Source organism: Oncorhynchus clarkii, chromosome 20 (assembly GCF_045791955.1).
Source record: "Oncorhynchus clarkii lewisi isolate Uvic-CL-2024 chromosome 20, UVic_Ocla_1.0, whole genome shotgun sequence".
In the NCBI taxonomy this organism is placed as follows: domain Eukaryota; kingdom Metazoa; phylum Chordata; class Actinopteri; order Salmoniformes; family Salmonidae; genus Oncorhynchus; species Oncorhynchus clarkii.
In genome coordinates, this window is record NC_092166.1 from 31,151,406 (window position 1) to 31,168,112 (window position 16,707).

Below are 16,707 nucleotides of genomic sequence, written 5' to 3' on the forward strand. Positions count from 1 at the left end.
AATCAAAAACTCTCAACTATTTCAGCATCATTTAGATGGAGAGGAATGTAGTTGATCATAGACAGTGGTTCGTCACTTGAACCAGCTAGGGTGTAGCTGACTGGCTGTGGCTGTACAACACTTCCGGGGAAGTTTTTTAGCCAGCTAGGATAGCTAGCTTGCCACCAATCCCCTGGCCTCTCCCCAACACACACACACACACACACACACATACACACACACATACACACACACACATACACACACACACATACACACACACACATACACACACACATACACACATACACACACACACACACACACACACACACACACACACACACACACATACACACACACATACACACATACACACACATACACACACACATACACACATACACACAGACACAAACACACTCGTAATCGGGCAGGTGAGGGCGTTCCCTTTTGTGGGCGAGCCTTGGAAAGCAGCAAGGATGGTTCACACTGTCCAAACGACAAAGGTTGCTTTTACACACCTGCCCTGCCTCGCTTAATCATCTACCACTCCAAACAGCAGACTGACGCTCACCCACCACATCCCATCAGCCACTGGGGCAGCCCCCATGGCAGTTGTCACCCAACAGTTTCTCTCTTTAAAATATTATCATACAACTATCCCTAACCACACTGCTAAAGATAAACCTAATTCTTACTTTAAATGAACCTTCTACTGCAATGGGCTAAGTCAGGGTCACGCAGAATGTTTCTTGATAGTCTTTAACAAATCTACTTTGAAACAAAAGTATACACCTCACACACATGGTTATAGGCTTAAAATAATAAATAATAGAGTTTGAATGTATTCAATCACAAGTTTGCATCCCAATATTACATTTTATATACATTAAAGAAGAAATTAAATACACTATATATACAAAAGTATGTGGACGCCCCTTCAAATTAGTGGATTTGGCTATTTCATCCACACCCGTTGCTGACAGATGTATAAAATCGAGCACACAGCCATGCAATCTTCATAGCCTAGCATTGGCAGTAGAAGGGCCTTACTGAAGAGCTCAGTGCTAGCTTTCCAACAAGTCTGTTCATAAAATTGTGGCCCTGCTAGAGCTGCCCCGGTCAACTGTAAGTGCTGTTATTGTGAAGTGGAAATGTCTAGGAGCAACTATGGCTCCGCCGCGAAGTGGTAGGCCACACAAGCTCACAGAATGGGACCACTGGGTGCTGAAGGGCATAATGCGTAAAAATTGTCTGTCCTCGGTTGCAACACTCACTACTGAGTTCCAAACTGCCTCTGGAGGCAATGTCAGCACAATAACTATTTATTGGGAGATTCGTGAAAGGGGTTTTACAAGCCTAAAATCACCATGCCAAGCTTCGGGGGAAGTGGTGTAAAGCTCGCCGCCATTGGACTCTGGAGCAGTGGAAACGCGTTCTCTGGAATGATGAATCACGCTTCACCATCTGGCAGTCCGTCGGACAAATCTTGGTTTGGCGGATGCCAGTAGAACGCTACCTGGCCCAATGCACAGAGAAAACTGTAAAAAATAATGGTCTGGGGCTTTATTTCATGCTTCGGGCTAGACCTCTTAGTTCCAGTGAAGGGAAATCTTAACGCTACAGCATACAATGACATTCTAGACGATTCTGCGCTTCCAACTTTGTGCCAATAGTTTGGGGAAGACCCTTTCCTGTTTCAGCATGACAATGCCCCTGAGCACAAAGTGAAGTTCATACAGAAATGGTTTGTTGAGATCTGTGTGAAAGAACTTGACTGGCCTGCACAGAGCCCTGCCCTCAACCCGATCAAACACATTTGGGATGAATTGGAACGCTGACTGCGAGCCAGGCCTAATCGCCCAACATCAGTGCCCGACCTCACTAATGCTCTTGTAGCTGAATGGAAGCAATTCCCCGCAGCAATGTTCCAACATCCAGAAGAGGTGGAGGCTGTTATAGCAGCTAAGGGGGGACCAACTCCGTTTCAATGAGATGATCGACGAGCAGGTCTCCACATACTTTTGGTCATGTAGTGTATAACAAAGACATTTGAATCATGTTTATTCAGTATATTATTAAAAATGTTATAATCATTCCAGCCATGAGGTCACTGTGTCATTTGACTGCAGGAAATGGCTATGACCTAAGAGTTAACTGTTGTTTTAATGCAGTTTCATTTTGACTTAACCCTCTATGGGAGCCACTGCCCATGCAGCCATGTGGGAAGGTAGAGACAGACAGACAGACAGACAGAGGGACAAACAGAGACAGAGTCTCAGGCATAAAACTTAACTGCTCTGTGCCTGCCTTCCATAAAAACAAACATGTGTAAATAGGGCATTTCATTTGTTTTAAGCCCCAAACGCTTCAGACACAGTGAAGAGATCCATCAAATACCGGAAATTACTTCCACAGCCTCCATAATGGGACACGGAGTTTTATTTGACATCCAGAACAAATCACAACTCTTCCTCCCAAAGTCCAAGTTATGTACAAAGAGCCGGACGACCTATAAACAAATTGTACTAACTGTGAATCCGAATAAGAAAGTGGGATACTATGCTCTCTGTATATGTGTGTCATGGAAGGTTAGATATATCCATTTTAGGTCATTCATTCTAAACGTTATCCCAATGCATTAGATGTATTTAGGGGTCAGTTAAATAACAACAAATTATCAGCCATATTCAATATGGCAATTGAAATGAGATTGTATGTATCGCTAAAGCATAACGTGAAAATATGTCGAACAATTATTTATTTGTATTGAGTCACGACATTACACTATTTTTACATTTCCAAGACGCTCTTATACAAAGTGACATACAGGAGCAATTAGGGTTAAGTGCATTGCAAGTCAACAGATTGTTCACCCAGTCCGCTAGGAGATTCGACTCGGCGACCTTTCGAGTTAACCATAATTAGCGGACGTTAGTGGCGTCCTTTGGATTTAATCAAACCATTAGGTTTTCTCCTTTAATAACAATGAAATAGCATTCTGCTCTGAAATGATCTTCTATTCATAAATTACCTCGAAATATATCCTACTGTATGTGGATCCTCTTGATGGATGCCATGTGCTGTGTTCTGTACAAAGCTGTGTCATTTCTTTGACTGAATTATCTCACTACCAGCTGAGTCTAAACTCCAAAAATGCTCGAGAAATTGTCCAGTAATTTCGAGAGAGAGTACCTACAACGATAAATCCCATTCTTTATCTTTATCTTGTTTTTATCACCCGTTTGTGAGATTAAATGGACACTCAAAATGTAATGATAAAATGCTGCATTACATTTATCTAGTGGATAAAACAAAAGTGTATCTTATTGTTGTTATTATAATTGTTGTAATAGCGCAATAATAATAACAATAATAATAATTTCAAGGTCTATATTGTCAAATGTAATATTAAAAGGATATCTCAAATGTGATCGCATAGCGGTCTTGGCGACGATATTGGATTGGATAAGATTTGCAATAAAACATTTAATCAAATAAAAACATTAACGGTAACATTTTCGTTCAATTTCCGAGCACATGAAAACATCTCCACCTAATCTAATCAATTATTGAGACGCAATCGGAACTGAGGTGAATAATTAAGTAAAAGTCTGAATGCTACAAGGTAGACATTCATTTACAAATCGCTGATTGTTCCCAATTCATCATAAACTCTCACCTTTGATTACACTATTCTATTACACTACAGACAAAGCAGACTTCCTTTTTGCCTTCAACACCATTCATGAATAGCATACATTTGTTAGGTGTTGTGTCTGTATTAAACCAATCAAATCTGATTTTACGATTTTAACTGATATTTTTATTACGCCAAATCAATAATAATAATACGTGTATCATCACATGAATAGGCCTATCGAGTACACAAAACATTAGGAACACCTTCCTAATATTGAGTTGCACCCCCTTCTGCCCTCAGAACAGCCTCAATTCGTCTGGGTATGGACTCTACCAGGTGTCGAAAACATTCCATAGGGATGCTGGCCCATTTGGACTTCAATGCTTCCCACACATACTACCATACCCCGTCCAAAGAAACGTACATATCTTAACCCTCTCAATGGCACACATACAACATTCATGTCTCAAAATAGGAAAAATTGAAAACTCTGTCTTTCAATATAACAGAAAACGAGTAGTAGGAGATAATCATTATGATGTCAGTACATACAGTATAAGGCAATGACACCTGAGGGCGATTACGCAATGAAACAGACACACATTATTAAGATACGAATGAAGATACGGCCATCTTGAAAATCAATAAAGAAATTAATCACAAAATAATAGCATTTTATTATCATTACTAGTACTACCACTACTATTATTTTCAAATATATATTATTATATTGTTATTATTATTATTATGAATAATTATAACATTCATATTATAAGCTAGTCGAGGTAATTCGAATGTAGGCCCATCTAGGCCTAATAATGCCATTACATTATAATAAACCTTAAATTATTCCACAGCGACAGTAAATTATTATTTTTTAATTTCCAAATGATATAGACTATTTATTGTTGATTTCAAACAGTCTTCTCCCGGTCTGCCCCTGCCTGAGCCTGTCCGTCCCTGGATAGTGTGAAGATAGAGGCTGAGACTGAGTGGCGTCCTGACACTTTGCGGGTGGGGATTCGTCACAGGTAGGCTAACTATCTGAGAGACACACTTCATGGCATCACAGCGAAAACACCTCATTCGTTAAGTCGCATTGGAACCGACAGTAAAATGATGTATTCTCGCACCTCCCTGATAACTGTCTGCCTCGGCCCCACAATGTCCAGCCGAGACAGTAGCGCCTGCTTACTCCATGTTCCACCGTGCATTTGATTAGCTATGTTCTGACTTTTTCGCTTTGCTCTCAACGATTTATCAAAATAGCCTAGGTGATAGCTGTTAGTGCTATCCCTTTTACGCACGAGGACACGTCCAATTCATGGCGCGTTAAACCAATAGTCATAGTTCTGATACCTATTTTAGAAGTATGCAGTTGCTTACACCTCTCAGAGAACGTTTCTAAAATGCTGCCTAGGTTTACCCTTTGCAAAGCAACGAAAAGTGAAAGGAATGCAAAGACCAAATTAAAAGAAGAATGGCCATTGTTTGAACCCATTTTACAAGAGGAGTCAAACAGAGGATAGAGCATTTTGCAATGGCTCGTGTCTATCCTCTCTCTTTCAGTGCAACGAAATGGTGACCTATAATTTACCCTGAAACGCGTATCGCCTAACAGTGTTATCCAGACAAAATGTAAATAGAAAGAAATACCAGTTGAATTCTTCCCAGGTCGACTAACGACGGGACTATTTGTTAACGTCTGGAAGGAGTGCTGAAGACTAGTAGTAAATGAATGGTTTAATTGACAACTCGTCACTTTTGATAATTTCACTGAGCCAATGTATATTCCAACTCAATGTAAATCCTCTCTGCAACAACAGATACGTGCTGAGAGTTTGTGCTTCCGAGGCTGACCCCATTTAATCAATTTAAGGGCTCACTTAAATAAACTAACTGTGAATGGTCTTCCCTAACATAACGCCGAAATTGAGAATAAACAAATAAATAAACAAAAAGAGGCGATTTTAAAACAGCTGTTCTCAGCGAGATTGTATTTTAGGGCCTTTTACTTTCTAATTATAATGATTTTATCATTCAATGTTAGTTATTTTAAGTATGGTGTAATTGATAGGCTATTAAATATTTCACTTTGTAAATTGAAAAGTTTTTCAATTGAATATTATTTTTTTAAACTCTATATTCGATAGCAACAGTTTTGTCGATAGTTCTGTAACATCTTACATTATTACAATGCATTGCTTGCCAGAACTTGTAAACACATTCTGAAGAATGTTAGCATAGGGACTACTTAATTTGTCTAATGTCTATAATGATAGGCCTACTATAATTTGTGATCCTCTGATAGGTTAATGTTCATCATGATAGTCGTGGTTTGTACACCTAACTAATTTGTACGCAATATCCGTTTAAACCAGGCTTGATGTCAATTATGAAAAATCCCCCTTTTTGCTATAAATAAAACTCAGGTAATATCATATTTATTTGAATATCTTAACTATTTTGTGAGTAAACCAATGTGCGATGCCAAAACATGCTTTTCTCTGTATATGTATTTTCTCTGAAATATGAATTTCGATGTTATTTCAACAACAAAAAGTCAGCCTACCGTGAAACTTTAAATTGATTGCATGTACAGTTTGGGTAATTTTAGACATGATCAAGTCTCTCAAAGGCTAGCACCCTCAACCAGTTGATATGTTTGTTAAACTGAAATCCAATCAGAGAACGCCCTCAGATTCCAACTGCAGCCTCGAGAAGCGCCTCCTCTCTAAAAACCTCGTCAAGCGCGCAGTAGGCTAACGCTTTCATTCCTATCTTCCCAGAGACCAGCTACGACCCAGACACTATAGGAAACTTCAACGAGCGACCGATGGCACAGAACGAGTAGGTGTGTGGTGAATAATCCTTCCTCTCCTCTTTGTCTTCTATGTTTCAGTCCAGTCTTGGTAAAACATCTGGTTTCAGTGATCGTGCTCCTGGGTGCCAGTTGCGCAGAACCTAAATCATTTGGGGTATTGGTTTGTCACAATTACCCTGCCTCTTGGGTCTTATCTGTTATGCTTCTTATCAAGCGGTTATCACTTTGCTCCAAAGATATATTGCATTTTGTTCCTATCTGTAACGGTGTGTGGTTTTTTTGTAATTATGAAGAGGCTATCTCGAGAGGGGAGGACAAGGTTTTGACACGGATGGATTCAACTTCTCCGGTCAGAGCGCGCGGTGTGCTTACATTTCTAATGGATTAATACCTTAGGTGGTATTGCCAAACACGTCGTAACTATTAGTCTATAACCATCATATAGTTTTAATAGTGAGGATCGAGTATTGTGTGCTAAGTAACCTAGCCTTTCGCCTATCATTTTGTGTCATGTACTCAAAATTACGCGAATACGTTTCAAAATGAAACCAAGCCCCACATCAAGGGCTATGTTGGGTTTGTATTACGCAGTTTCCCAGAGGGTAAGCTATGGAATTGATATGATATTGTTATCATTGGGGATTACATGTTTCTTGCAAATTAATAGTATCGCTTGAAAGATCATTCAAATGTAACTCTTTGGGCCAATTCTTTGGGAAGAATATTTGAGATTGTAATACGATTTTGATTACCTCATCTCATAGATCCTTTATGATACCAGAAATAGTTACTTGACGCCCAAGGACCTGTTTTAAGTTAACAATTCACAATATGATATACCCTTTTAGCCTACTTGATCTTGATAATAACATATTATCTTTCATTCCCAGGGCAGACAACACCCTCACGATTTTCTAGCCCTACGGTGTATGGAAAGTGATCCTGGATGGACCTGGGCGAAAACAGCTGGTCCATGGTCAAGCAAGAAGTGTCCAGCAGCCCAGGGTCACCGGCTGAACAGAGCTACTTACACGGCGGTCAGGACAGGAGGGACAGTCACGGCCACGCGCACGACTCGGAGGGACTCAGGTCACCGCCGACAATCGATCAACTTGACTTAGTGGGACACCGGCGCGACGAGGGGCCAGGTAGACCATCTCTACACTCCTACGTTCACTTCGGACACGGACACCATAACAACAACACTGCCCTGCCCACCACAGAGGACATCACGCTGTTCACGGATTTAGACCAGGGCAACAAACTAATCATCTCTAGTGGAGCGCACCCGCACCACAAGGGGGGCCTTATCGTCGACCCCAGCGACATGTATCAAACACTAGCCATCGCGGCGGCCCACCAGAGCCAGGCGGGGTACGACTCGCCCTCTGGGGGCTATATGCACTCCAACCCCAACTCTCCAGTGTATGTACCGAGCTCCCGGGTGGGACCCATGATATCCAGCCTCCCTTATTTGCAAGCCAGCGGGTCGGCACAGCCTAGTCATGCGGTCACAAGCCATTCAGTCTGGTCGCAGTCTACTCCGGAGAGTCCCTCCTACAGCACCGGGAGTCCTCATACCTCCAACCGTTTCCATTACCCTCCAAGCCCGCCAATGAACAACGTAGCGTCCAGGGATAACGGCTACAGTAACCCGCTGAATGTGGGCAGTCGAGACCAGTACGGTCTCCCGCGGCCCCTCGGTGGATCCTACGCCAGTCCCTACTCCCCGTATGTTGGACCGCAGCTATCCCAGTTGTCCTCGCCTTGGCCTGGAGGACCATTCGATAACACCATGTTGCACACTTTGCAAAGCAGAGGTGCGCCCTTGACGATTCGAGGACCCAATGGAGGTAGGCTTACTATTCTCAAAAGTGTCGAAGAAAGCTGATTAATGATGTGGACTTCCATTATGTGAGAACTTTAGTTCTCCATCTATCGAATAGCGGTTTAACGCATAAGCAACAAGGGCATGGGTGAAACAATGTGATGATAATTTACGATTACAAGTGTTTAGGTCTAATGGGCCCCAATCAATTCTAATTCAATTTTGTTAAGGAAATTATCGGAGCTAAAATACATGTTTTATAGTAATGGTAAGACATGGTAAATATGTTCAATTTTAGAATAGCAAGTTAATTAGGCTATATTTTTTTATTTATTTAACTAGGTAAGTCAGTTGAGAACAAATTCGTATTTACAATGACTGCCTACACCGGCCAAACCCGGATGACGCTAGGCCAATTGTGCGCCGCCCTATGGGACTCACAATGAAGGCCGGTTGTGATACAGCCTGGATTCAAACCACGGTGTCTGTAGTGTCGCCTCTTATACTGAAATGGAGTGCCTTAGACCGCTGCGCCACTCCGGAGCCCTGCACTCTTAGAAAAAAAGGTTCTGGATAGAATCAAAAAGGGTTCTATACTTGCTTCATATATGGCAACCCCAAAGGTTGGTAGAATCCCAATTTTGGTTCAGTGAAAAACCCCTGGGGTTCTGATGGGGTTCTGATCAAAGAACTCTACAAAATGGTTCTATATATAACCTTTAGGGGTGCCATAAATGAAGCAAGCAATATAACACTTTTTGGTTCTACCCGAAACCTTTTTTCTAAGTTAAAGTTTAGGCCTATCCCTGATATCAAATGTTTTATAACGACTTCTAAACCTATCGTATGTTGATATTTGTATTGGTGTAACTCAAATAAATACATTGTTGATTACACCCTCTGACTGCACATATAAAACTAGTATGGAAACATTGTGAGTTTCTTAAAGTAACGTAATGCATTAGACATAGATAAAATAGCTAAAGTACAGTCAAAAGTGCAATCTCCTTGTGTATTGAATGTATAATCTTAATTTGCTATCACATATGCCTAGAATATACCTAATTTTGAAAATAATGGTGAATAATATTATTTTTTTACTTAAAAATGTACAATGTACAATAACATATTTCAAGGCAGGTGCTCAATTAAGCCTAAGAAAAATCATGGCTCTTTTAATGCCCAAGCACCTCTCTGAAGTGTCATGTAAGTGATTGGTGTATTGCCTATCTGTTTCCCGCAGATATTCTCGACGACCTGGGAGAGAGCAGGGAATGCGTCAACTGCGGCTCCATCTCAACGCCGCTCTGGAGACGCGATGGCACGGGCCACTTTCTCTGCAACGCCTGCGGCCTGTACAGCAAAATGAATGGACTCAGTCGGCCATTAATTAAACCACAGAAGCGGATGGTAAGCTGAACACGCCCAGGGGACTACTTAACCACTCAATTTCGTGTCTATTTATTTAAAGCAATGGCTTAAGGTTATCACCTCAGATCTCTATACTCCTTATAGTGATTTTTTTTGGGACAAAAAAATCGCTTAAACGGTAGACCATTTTATTGCACCCTCAATTTAGCCAGCGTTCATATATTAACAAGGTCATTCTGGCTGTCATATCGGTAATTTAGTCAGGGTCAACAAGTGTACAGAGGCTACGTGACGGGGGGAAAAAAACGTTTCAGACACACATTCTCCTGGCGCCATTACGCAGTTATTACGCACACTAACAAACGACTGATGCCCTTTTTCCACGAACTCCCTGACAATGAAATTCATGGTAATAAGCTGAACGCAACTGCCAGTTAAATGGATGACATGAATATGACCAATATTATTGTTCGGAAATTAGTGCAGATAACAGAAAGAGAGTCATAAGTCATAAGAGAGGAGAATCCATGCCCTTCATATCCAATGATGAATTAAAGTGCTTGGATCACAGCCAAAGATTCCATTAGTCAGGTAGCCGCGGGCTCAGACATCTCTCCATTTCACGTTTACAGCACGCGCTCACCTTTGCTTAATCGTAGCTTCATATCTTTATGTTCCAGTGTGTTTATCGTTGTTTATGTATTGCCTTTTCCCAGTCATCATCCCGGCGAATCGGCCTCTCATGCGCCAACTGTCAGACGAGCACAACCACCTTGTGGCGCAGAAACGCAGAAGGAGAACCGGTCTGCAACGCATGTGGGCTCTACACAAAATTACATGGAGTAAGACACAATCTTTACATTATGTCACAAGTTACCCCTTTTTATTAACTTCATGTTCGACAAATGCAGAGCACATTGTAACTGACACGTGCCTAATTGCCGTGCGTAATTGTTTCAATGACTATGGAGAACAATATTAAACGGGATCAGTGCATTCAGTGTGTCTAATAAATCATTATTATTAATAATAATAAAGTTTATATTTAAAGGACAATGTACATATTTTCATACATTGACAAAACGTGTAATCAAAAAACATGACAGACTAATGTAGTCGTTATTTTTGCAGGTACCTCGGCCGCTCGCCATGAAGAAAGAGGGAATTCAGACGAGGAAAAGAAAACCTAAAACTTTGAACAAAACCAAGGGATCCTCTGGTAAGCAGATCCCTCCTCTCTCTCTCTCTCTCTCTCTCTCTCTCTCTCTCTCTCTCTCTCTCTCTCTCTGTTGTATAATTGAAATGCTTCACTTGTATGGTTCTCTTTATATATATATACTTTTTAAATCATTTTACCACAGGAAATAGTAATTCAGTCGCCATGACTCCGACGTCGACGTCTTCTTCCAACTCTGAAGACTGCTCGAAGAACAGCTCTCCCAACACGCAGGTGCCAGGGTTAATACGAACGATCCATATTTTGATATAGCGTATTCAAAAAGAAAACGAATATTCAGGTGCGGGATAGGCCGCGTGTGTTATAAAAACGGACTCAAGGTCGTTTGCTATTGAGATTCTACTGTTGTCCCCTCCTCGGATATGTCTTGTGTAACAAATTATGCACGGCTGAATTCTTCCAACACATTTCAATTAGCGTCAAATATAAGTCCACGGTTTTGGTAGGATAGACCCACTTTTACTTAAAAAAAAATATATATATATATATAAATATATATATATATATATAAATATATATGAAATAGGATTTTATCGTTTTATTTATTGCACTAATTGGTATTCTTTTGAATGAATACTGTTGACAAATGTAGGAGCAGGCAGGCTAATAATACACTTTCATCTTATATGTTCGTGATAGCAATAATATTGGCCTGATAATACTGGATTCAAAAGTATTGAGTCATACGGTATGTGGGATGTAGCCTACTGTATCTGGTGTCTTCAGGGGTATTTAAAGGCTGTCTGTAATGGGTTCTGGGAAGTGGTCTGCATTTCTCAGAGATGATGCTCTTCGGAATTTTGTCCTAAAACATAGTCTCCGATTTGTTCCAAATGAAACAATATTACAGGGCTATTTAAAGTACATTTTATTCATGACATTTGTCTGTTCCTATCATTTGATAAATGGGCCGGTTTGCTATAATAATGTGGAGATTCACTGCATATAGGCCTATACACTGAGTGTACAAAACATTATGAACACCTGTTCTTTGCATGACAGACTCACCAGGCGAAAGCTGATGTGTCACTTGTTCTCTAAAGAATGATTTTTAAGCCTTGAGACAACTGAGACATGGGTTGTGTATGTGTGCCATTCAGAGGGTAAATGGGCAAGACAAAAGATGTAAGTGCCTTTGAATGGGGTATGGTAGTAGGTGCCGGGCGCACCGGTTTGGTTCACGAACTGCAACTTTGCTTGTTTTTCCCCACGCAACAGTTTCCCGTGTGTATCAAGAGTGATCCACCACTCATTGAGACTGCTCTGAGGGCAAAACTCAAGATCAGGAAGGTGTTCTTAATGTTTTGTACACTCAGTGTATATCCATTTTAGCAGTTACAAATGAAGATTTATCATTGATAGGCTTCTGGAAGCACTGGCTGTGACTATAGAAAACCAATGGAGAATAGTAGGGTCGTTCCACTGATTCCGTGCCTTTTAAGAAATGTAATTTGGCCCAAAAAAGTTTGAATTCGCCTTATTTTCACATTCTGTTATTAAGAGCACATTTTCAACTTCATAAAAAATACATTTTCCCGTCTCAAGATTTTATATAAAAACATACTATGGTGAGTGCCTATTAAGTGGCAAATAAAGTAACAGGGTTGACATAACATGGTTGACGATTTCATCTTAAATCAGCCTTAAATCCCCTTGTGACAGGAGGAATGGAAGCTTGTTGTGTGCAACAGGGAGCAGCAATTGATTTCAAGCTTTAAAAAAGTAAACAAAATGTGCTAAAACATTTCTAGCTTGTCTATCTATGCTTAAGAAGGTGGATGTGTTATGCTCCAACCGATCAGTTTTCGACCACAAAACACCAGAAAATTGCCAAAAATAGTCAAACCAGCTCACCAGGCTTTTAAAATTCAATATTGGTTCACAATTTCTAGTAAAAATGGGAAGGGATGCAAAAATGCACTTATTTTATGGAAAGACCCAGTCATTTATTTTGAATCTGTGACTAACATTTCTCTGTCCTATTCCAGGTCCAGTCCTCTGTCCTGAGTGGACCAGCGGATGGCTCAGGCTCTGATGGCTCTGCCGTCGTGAAGTACCCAGGCCAGGATAGTCTCTACACCAGCGTGGGCCTCACCCAGTCTCCAGACATAGCCGGCTCCGTCAGGGGAGAGTCCTGGTGCCCCATGGCTCTTGCCTGAGTCACGAGCTGGGGATGGAACCCACCACACTATTCTCTCTCTCTCTCTCTCTGGATGTCCTGCTGCTGTGTGGTGGAAATATTCTGTGCCTTGATGGTTCTGGGTCTGTTTCCTACTTCCCAGCTAACAACAGTTGGACAGAGACACCCCCCCCCCCCCCCCCTCCCGCCACGCTCATGCAAGTTTGAAACGTCTGTGGAATATTTGGGATTGATTTCCAGAATTATATGAGAAAACCTGAGTGCCTTAACAGCAAGGGAAATATGTGAGAGGAGGCCTGTTGATGCATTTTTGACACTGCAGTTCGGATGTGTTCCGGACCGACCTGCTGTTCTCTCTCTCTCTCTCTCTCTCTCCTCTCCTGCTCTCTCTCTCTCTCTCTCTCCTCTCCTCTCCTCTCCTCTCCTCTCCTCTCCTCTCGCTCTCTCGCTCAGCTATGGAGGTGGATAAAATGTCTGAAATGAAGAAACCTGTACATAATTTTATGGATTCCCCCACTCAAGACAAAGGTGGTTAATTGGATATTAGTGCTTAAGAAAAGCGCAACCATGCATACAGAGGACATTTTGATTATCATTTTTTTTGCAACTGGAATCAAGCTATCAAGTTACCAAGGCAACCTTCCTGAATCAAGAGAAAGTATTTATTAATCTTCCATTGTTGAAAATATGACTATGATTGTTAAATAAAGATATGGACATAGAGTAGAACTGAAACAACAAAAAAATCTTATATCTTCGTTTTTTAATATACTTTTGTATTTCCTTCTCTCTTGTTGAGTTAGTAGTTGTTAACAGTGATCGTAAATCTGCACGTTTTTCCACTGATAGCTCTTACTGTATCTGACTGAAACTCTTGGTTTTAAACAGGGTATCAAAGACTGCGACATCCTATGTTGGTCAGTTTTTGTTTGGAATGATTAACTCAATTCGCAAATAATTAAATCCTACAGATTAAATTAAAATGCTGTTCACTTTATGGTACTATTTTTTTAAGAAATTGGTAGAAGTGTTTTTTTTTAGGCGAGGATATAAAAGAGAGAACATGTCCGCAAAATCTTTGACACGTGTACAACAGCTAAGTACTGTTTGAATGAATGGCACCCACAATTGTTTTATAGATGCATATTTTTGTTACAATACAAAACTGCAAAAGAAGACTGCTGCAATATTATCTGGCTGCAACAAAGACTACCTAACTGGTAGAAACAGTATACATGTATACATGCATTTGATGTTTATATAAAATTTGACAAAAATGAAATGAAAAGGCTAAATAAGGTCAACATAAAATACTGTAATGTTGCTATATGGACAAACATATGCGGAATTGATAAATTGCCCCTAATACGTTTTTGGTTGATTAAAGAGTAATTAATGGCTGTTCCTACAACCAACTGTAGACTGTCATAAAACAAAATGAGTCAATGAGTAAAATGTTACACATTTACACACGGTGATGAAACTGTAGCTTCAATTGAGAATAATCTTAAACGTGTGATTTATGCCAAGAATTATGTTTCAGTGACGTGAAAATATTCACATGTAGGTAGAAAACAACCTTTCACTGGTTTCAAGACATAATGATCTTATATGACAAATCACTGTTGATTTTGGTTTGACTCAACACGCAACAAAAAGTGGAATACAAACGCGCCCTTGTATTTTTACTCAAAATATGTCAAAAGCTCTACAGTACATATTCCTGACTTTCAACTTTTGAAGTGGAAATATGACTTTCCCATTCAATACACAGATCATACTGTATGTCTCCCTCTCCTCCAGCAGGGGTGTGAATGGCGCCTCGCTCAGTAGAACTCTCGGTGGATCCATTTTAGGGCCAGACAAATTCCTCTCGTTCTCTGGGGAATGTCAATTTTCGGTGGAATGAATCTGAAGGTCATTGTGAAACTGCCGTTTTAAAATGCATTTCAGTTTCACCATCAGGGTCGTTCAGCTGAAACAGGGCCTGGTAATAGTTTTTTTTCTGGACTTATTTATTTTTTTGAAATATCATGTTTATTAATAACATTGTTTTTCCTATTTTTTTTGTTTGGATATTTGTATTTCTTTGGTTGGCTGTTTTTATCCTTGATACAGTTTTAAATGATATTATTTCAATATTTGAAATAAATTGTTCTGTTGATATGTGAATTTTGGAATAATTGCCCATCTTAGAATATTTTAAGGAAATCTACACGTTGTTGGTGTGTCGTTGTATCTCAGTGTTTTTGTGGTATGTGCCAGAGTTTGCAGCAAGAGTTTTAGCTCCATCTAGCCAATTGCTATGAAGGTACATATAACCATTTTGAAATTGGGATATTAAATAACCCCTTATATTTGAATAATATTTAGACATTTGTTGTTATATTGGCATTAAATAAATTGGCAGTGGTATTCCTCACTTAAATTCTTCCACCTCATGATTCAGGGAGGTTCGAAAAAAGCTAGTAGCCTACGGATGTTCTGAAATATAAATCGCCTTAGTCTACTTTCCATGTTTAAAAAAAAATTGAACTTGTATGAAGATTTCCACTATATTACTTCATGCTGGAATAATAAACCAAACGTTATCAAAACGTTTATTAAAACTGTGTATTACAGTTTGTACATGTTTAAGATGGTACCTTCAAGGGAAATATGTTATGAGAAGCTGCAATGGATCCCCGAGGGTTTTGAATTTCCAGACAGTGTTGGTCTAGTTGTTTTCTCATTCTGTATTAAAATGAGCCTTTCCTCTTACACACAACAACAATAGCTTCTTTACGCCATGATATGCAATCACTACAATGGTTTTATCAGTGTTTTCAATGTGTGTTAAATCAAGTGTATTGTGCCTGTCACAGTGTGAAATATATTTAAGTGAATATAGCTTGTAAATTATACCATAGGTAGACACGGACATTTTAGAGATGGTTAGATTTATGCCTGAGCTTTAGGTTATCTGGCTGCAATTTTGACATATTGATGTTGGAGAGTTTATTGAGTGTCAGCGTAGCTATGTTCAAAATTGCACTGCACAGCAACCAGATACATCATTTAGAGATAAAAGTTATTTAAATGTTGTTTCACTTTTATTATAAGAAAATGGCAATTGTTTTGTACTACCTGTCCCCTTGCATGATACTAGTTTTGAGCAGACCAGTGTAGGAAAAACGTTATTATAATCCATTATTTTGATAATGTCACCAGTTCAATATTTTCAACAACTTTATTTTTCACTTTTGGATCTTTTGTATTTTATTCCTCTATAGCACATGCCCAAGGAGTTGGCAAGTGTCTCCAGGCTTAATTTCCCTCCAGTCTTTGCCTGAGGGGTTGCAGTTATGCATCATCCATATTAAAAGGTACAAAGCAGCTTGAATTGATCTCAATATCAAATCATTTCTGGGTAACAATTGAATACTCTAGTATGATTGTTTTTTAAATTGACATTTTCAACAAGAAACAAACTTATAAAAGAGCAATTTCTCAAGGAAATGTTTTACTAGGACTGTGGTGTGGTAGTCTGAGTGGGAGTTGTCGTCCTTATTGGTCTTTTAACTAATTGGCAGGCCAAAACTCCCTCCGACCAAAACAGGCTGATATTTCAGGCTGTCATTTCAGCCGGTCTCATCAAACAGCTCTTATCATCCTTTTCACAATTTCACAGTATTATTCCAAC

The 16,707-nt window shown here is 39.8% G+C and overlaps 1 protein-coding gene across 3 annotated transcripts; it reads left to right on the forward strand.

The window, feature by feature from the left end:
- The first annotated feature begins 6,324 nt into the window (after positions 1 to 6,324).
- LOC139376195 (GATA-binding factor 6-B-like) lies at positions 6,325 to 16,407 on the forward strand. 3 transcript variants are annotated; one of them, XM_071118484.1, is made up of 7 exons: positions 6,325 to 6,479; positions 7,340 to 8,302; positions 9,521 to 9,687; positions 10,365 to 10,490; positions 10,780 to 10,867; positions 11,010 to 11,098; positions 12,874 to 16,407. In XM_071118484.1, the coding sequence occupies exons 2-7, from the start codon at positions 7,396 to 7,398 to the stop codon at positions 13,042 to 13,044; spliced, it is 1,548 nt and encodes a 515-aa protein (XP_070974585.1). In that variant the 5' UTR covers positions 6,325 to 6,479; positions 7,340 to 7,395; the 3' UTR covers positions 13,045 to 16,407. The 3 variants fall into 3 exon arrangements, with proteins under 3 accessions (XP_070974585.1, XP_070974587.1, XP_070974586.1); XM_071118486.1 differs by having other exon boundaries at positions 6,371 to 6,475; XM_071118485.1 differs by having other exon boundaries at positions 6,465 to 7,051.
- The last annotated feature ends 300 nt before the right edge of the window (positions 16,408 to 16,707 follow it).